At 39.2% G+C, this 5,646-nt stretch overlaps 2 protein-coding genes across 3 annotated transcripts in view; one reads left to right on the top strand and one right to left on the bottom strand.

Moving 5' to 3' along the window:
- LOC127910360 (uncharacterized) overlaps positions 1–5,646 on the top strand; it is a 295,811-nt gene that overhangs the window by 8,073 nt on the left and 282,092 nt on the right. The gene's annotated exons all lie outside the window — the stretch shown is intronic.
- The window catches only part of LOC118399806 (inter-alpha-trypsin inhibitor heavy chain H3-like), a 43,533-nt gene continuing 38,439 nt past the window's right edge, over positions 553–5,646 (bottom strand). For both annotated transcript variants that reach the window (XM_052473813.1, XM_052473814.1), the window contains 3 exons: positions 5,434–5,582; positions 2,165–2,246; positions 553–1,946 (listed from right to left, as the gene is read on the bottom strand). In XM_052473813.1, the coding sequence (XP_052329773.1) occupies positions 1,832–1,946; positions 2,165–2,246; positions 5,434–5,582 (346 nt within the window). In that variant the 3' untranslated portion in view covers positions 553–1,831. The remainder of the gene's footprint in view (positions 1,947–2,164; positions 2,247–5,433; positions 5,583–5,646) is intronic.

Here is a 5,646-nt window from a genome sequence, read left to right as displayed (position 1 = left end):
CCCCCCGACAGCCACACTCTCTCTCACACACAACACACATACTCCCGAGTTTGGTGCAGCGGTCTAAGGCATTGCATCTCAGTGCTAGAGGCGTCACTACAGACCCGTGTTTGATTCCAGGCTGTATCACAACAAGCCGTGATTGGAAGTCCCATAGGGTGGCACACAATTGGCCCAGCGTCGTCCGGGTTTGGCCGGAGTAGGCCGACATTGTAAATAAGAATTTGTTGTTAACTGATTTGCCTAGTTAATTTATTTTTAACATACACGTTACAGCCCATTACAACCCATAGTGATAGACAAGGCAACGCAGCAGTAATATCCAGCAGGAACCCTGCTTGTTTATTGTGGTAAAACTTTAACTAATGTACCCAGACGGATCAAAGTCTATATCCTTGGCTGTGTGTGTGTGTTATCAGTGAGGTATAAATCCAAAGTAAAGTCTGTCAAGCATGTGTCTGTCTGTTAATATACGGTTTGCTTAGTCATGTCAAGACCCACAGAAGAGTCTACATGTCAGGGCCGTCAAATGAAGAGCACAAAGGTGCAGCGTTGTGAGAGTACATATTCCTTTTTTTATTTGACCCCGACAAAAACAATAAACAATTCAAAACAACTGTGAAGCTAAAGGTTATAGTGCCAACAAACAAAGACAACTACCCACAAGGTCAAATGGGAAAAGGGCTGCTTAAGTATGGTTCCCAATCAGAGACAACGATAGACAGCTGTCCCTGATTGAGAACCATACCCGGCCAAAACCAAGAAATACAAAACAGAACATAGAATGCCCACCCCACATCACACCCTGACCTAACCAAATAGAGAAATAAAACATCTAAGGTCACTACAATTAGATTGTAGATTTAGTGAAAATAGTGTTTTTATTTTACTGGACAAGTCAGTTAAGAACAAATTCTTATTTTCAATAACGGCCTAGGAACAGTGGGTTAACTGACTGTTCAGGGACAGAATGACAGATTTGTACCTTGTCAGCTCAGGGGTTTGAACTTGCAACCTCCTGCTTACTAGTCCAACGCTCTAACCACAAGGCTACCCTCCCACCCCATACTGTACGTAATGGTTCAAGGCACAGTTTTCCTGTTCAGTTTGTTTCCTTCAGCAGGGTGTCCTGTAAAATGTATTGGTCACCTTACTTCAAGAGAACTATTACAGAAATGCATTCCTGGATTGCATATTATTATTATTATTATTTATTATTATTATTATTTTATTATTATTATTATTCCTGTATTGCTTAATAGCTTTTCCCTGGTGGGGATGATACACACATGACTTCTAAGATCATACGATACACAGCTGATAAAATGATGGTTAGCTGTAAATAGAGAATGTTTAATGTCCATGCTATGAACACAGTGACCCACAACCTCCCAGACCCACCCAGTGCAAACAGCTACTGACCTCAGTGTAAACGGAAGTCAGAGAGTGAAAAATTAATGCAAATACAGGCACACAATAGGCTTGTGTGTGTGTGTGTGTGTGTGTGTGTGTGTGTTCACATACAGTATGTGAGTGTGTGAGAGAGAGTGTGTAAGTATGTTTTGTTCTATATTGATCCTTCGCTTGAGTTTAGTCACAAAAACATTATTTATTGAAGAGTGTGGAATGCAACACAAAAGTTGTCATTGTTCAAATAAGGATCCATTTATTCAACAATGAATATGTAACAGGAGAATTTAGCTGTGTTATGTGAACTCATTGGACTCTATAAAGAAACCTCCGGCTTTATTGTTTCTCTTCTCAATTCTAGAACAGAATTACTGTATGTATAGTGTTGATTAGTTGGTGATGGGAGCAATTACATGGTCAGTTAGAGTTGTGTGACGGTAAAGTCAGCTAGCTCCCCCTGTAGGGCAGACTGAAGAGGCAGCAACCAGCATGCCACGGTGGGGGCAAAGCGAACGCTGAGATCCACAGAAGAGTCCCTACAAAAAAAAAAAAAAAAAAAAACACACAAGGTTCATAGCATATACAGTACACTCCAGTTTCCCTAACTATTCTCACAGAACTATACAATTAAACAATCATCAAAATATAAACTCAATAAATACACTAAAGACACATCATTGCTGAAGACACACATCCTCTGAACAGTCAAGATCACTATACATGCAGTTCGTTTCTGATAGACAGTTCATCTTACCTGGAGACTTCTACTTCTTTGTCCTGAATCTTCAGTTTCATTGTTGTTCCCTGGACCTCCTCATAGGCAACAGGTGGACGGGCTGTAACACACAGTAAAAATACTGTCACCATGAATCAAATGGACAGTATGAGCAGGTGGTCCTCTGTAGCTCTAATCAAATCAAATGTTATTGGTCACATACACATGGTTAGCAGATGTTAATGCGAGTGTAGCGAAATGCTTGTGCTTCTAGTTCCGACCATGCAGTAATATCTAACTGTAATGGTTTTCTAGGTGTGAAGGAGAGTCGGACCAAAATGCAGCGTGTAGATTGCGATCCATGTTTAATGAACAAACGTAACACGAATCTAAATACAAAAACTACAAAACAATAAACGTAATGAAAACCAAAACAGCCTAATACTGGTGCACATACACACAGAACAAGGAACAAAGAAACTAAGGACAATCACCCACAAAAAAAACTCAAAGAATATGGCTGCCTAAATATGGTTCCCAATCAGAGACAACGATACACACCTGCCTCTGATTGAGAACCACTCAAGACAGCCATAGACTTTGCTAGATAACCCCACTAAGCCACACACCCAACACCCCTCAAAACCCCAAGACAAAACACACCATAATAAACCCATGTCACACCCTGGCCTGACCAAATAAATGAAGAAACACAAAATACTGACCAGGGCGTGACACTAACAAGTAATCTAACAATTTCACAACAACTACCTTATACACACAAGTGTAAAGGAACGAATAAGAATATGTACCTATACATATATGGATGAGCGATGGCAGAAGGGCAAAATCAAGATGCAGTAGATGGTATAGAGTACAGTATATACATATGAGATGAGTAATGTAGTGTGTGTAAACATTATATAAAGTGGCATTGTTTAAAGTGACTAGTGATACATTTATTACATCCAATTTTTAATGATTAACCTCACTAGGGTACATGGGACACTAACGTCCCACCTGGCCAACTTCCAGTGAAATTGCAGAGCACCAAATTCAAAAACAGAAACACTCACTATAAAAATTCATAAAGCATACAAGTGTAAAACATCAGTATAAAGATTAACTTCTTGTTAATCCAACCGCGGTGTCAGATTTCAAAAAGGCTTTAAGGCGAAAGCATACCATGCGATTTTTTGAGAACAGTGCCCAGCAGACAAATCATTACAAACAGTAACCAGCCAAGTAGAGGAGTTACACAAGTCAGAAATAGAGATAAAATTAATCACTTACTTTTGATGATCTTCATATGGTTGCACTCACAAGACATTCATTTACTCAATAAATGTTAGTTTTGTTCGATAAAGTCTCTCTTTACATCCAAACACCTCTGTTTTGTTCGCATGCTTTGTTCAGTAATCCACAGGCTCAAACGCAGTCACAACAGGCAGACGGAAAATCCAAATAGTATCCGTAAAGTTCCTGGACGGATTTTTCTCAGGTTTTCACCTGCCTAATCAGTTCAGTTATACTCATAGACATTTGTCACGACCTGGTCGAAGTATTTTGTGTTTATCTTCATGTATTGGGTCAGGCCAGGGTGTGGCATGGGGTTTTTGTATTGTGGTGTGTTTTCTCTTGGGGTTTTGGTGTGTATGTATTGGGATTGTAGCTAGTGGGGTGATCTAGCAAAGTCTATGGCTGTCTGGAGTGGTTCTCAGAGGCAGGTGTTTATCGTTGTCTCTGATTGGGAACCATATTTAGGCAGCCATATTCTTTGAGTTTGTCGTGGGTGATTGTCCTTAGTGTCCTTGTTCCTGGCTGTGTTAGTTTTCACTAGTATAGGCTGTTTTTTGTTTTGTTTTGTTTTGTAGTGTTTGTGTTTTAGATTCGTGTTACGTTTTTGTTCATTAACCTGTTACTCCTACCCCCTACTTTTTCGAACATTCTATTAAAAATCGCGTAACATTTCAGCACCCTGCTGCTCATGCCAGGAATATAGTATATGCATATGATTAGTATGTGTGGATAGAAAACACTCAGACGTTTATAAAACTGGTTAAATCACGGCTGTGACTATAACAGAACGTGCGTTTCATCAAAAAGTGCAGAAAAATCTGATCACTGAAAATGGAAAAATATATCCATGCGCCACTTCAACCGATTGATAAAGGTAAACCACATTAAATGGGGCCGAGGTTGCAATACCTACAGATTCCACACGATGTCAACAGTCTTGTCATTTGCCTACGATTTGAATCCTACCAATCCTCGACTTCGGCAATTACTTCCGAATGAGTGAGCGTTCGTGTGCAAAGGATTGGCATCTCAATTATTATAATTATCAACTGTGTAGTGACTTTTGTCTTTTGCACCCTTCTCAGTACCTTTGTCTACCAAGCCGCCATACTGGTTTAGCCCACTAGGGCACATCCCCTATCATTTCCTTGTAACCATATCTACTTTGTTTGTTTATGCATTTCTGTGATTATTTATTTAGTTAGTAAATAAATTATTAAGACAATTGATGTCTGGATGATTCATAGTGAAGGCTGGGTTCGTGCAGATAACCAACAATTTACAATGTTTGGAATGAGACTAATGTGAGGTAAAGAACAATTCATTAATTAGAAGACTAATTGACCAGATATTAAAATATCTGGAACGTTATATTAGGAAAATTATAACTTTGTAATCTGAAGATTTTCCTTGGTGCCCCGGCTTCCTAGTTAATTACATTTACATGATTTGTTTAATCACATAATAATAATAACAGAGAATTGATTTGATAAAATTACAGTCTTCACTTTAATGATGCCAAAGACACGACAGAGGGCTTTGTATGCGTTGCAGAAGTCAGAGTAACAATGGTCCAGAACTTTGCCAGCCCATGTCGCACATTCTATATGCTGATCAAATTTAGGGAGCCTTGTTTTCAGATTAGCCTTGTTCAAATTTATCCCCAGCTACAATAAATCAGGAGTGTTCCTCTATAGCTCAGTTGGTAGAGATTGTGCTTGCAATGCCAGAATCAAGGGTTTGATTCCTGGGACCACCCATATGTAAAATGTATGCATGCATGTTTAAGTCGCTTTGGATAAAAGTGAGTGCTAAACAGCATACTGTGTCATTAACTACTGTATTTTCATCAATTTAGTGAGCATCCATAGTGGGAATTCTTTAGGGCACATTTCCTAGTTAGAGTACTTGTTTTTTTTCCAAAAGCGTCTCAACAAAATGTAATCACTCACATAGAAACAAGGGAATATGAAGTGGAATGTAGTCCTAACTGATAATGTTTCACTCACCCATGATCCCCATAATATTGCCTCCCGTTGGGCGCTGCCTCAGGACAGGCCACAGGAACTTAATTCCATTCCTCTCATAGAGCATGATGATGATCCGTGTTAACCCTATGGTGATGTCCACCTCCTTGTCCCATAGGATCAGAGACACACTGCAGGAAGTGACATATCAATTCAATTGACAAAAAAAGTAAATATCTATTTTGACCAAATTTT

This window comes from Oncorhynchus keta, chromosome 21 (genome assembly GCF_023373465.1).
Source record: "Oncorhynchus keta strain PuntledgeMale-10-30-2019 chromosome 21, Oket_V2, whole genome shotgun sequence".
Taxonomy (NCBI): domain Eukaryota; kingdom Metazoa; phylum Chordata; class Actinopteri; order Salmoniformes; family Salmonidae; genus Oncorhynchus; species Oncorhynchus keta.
The sequence above is the reverse complement of the archived record's forward strand: the minus strand, read 5'-3'. Positions and strand labels throughout refer to the sequence as shown.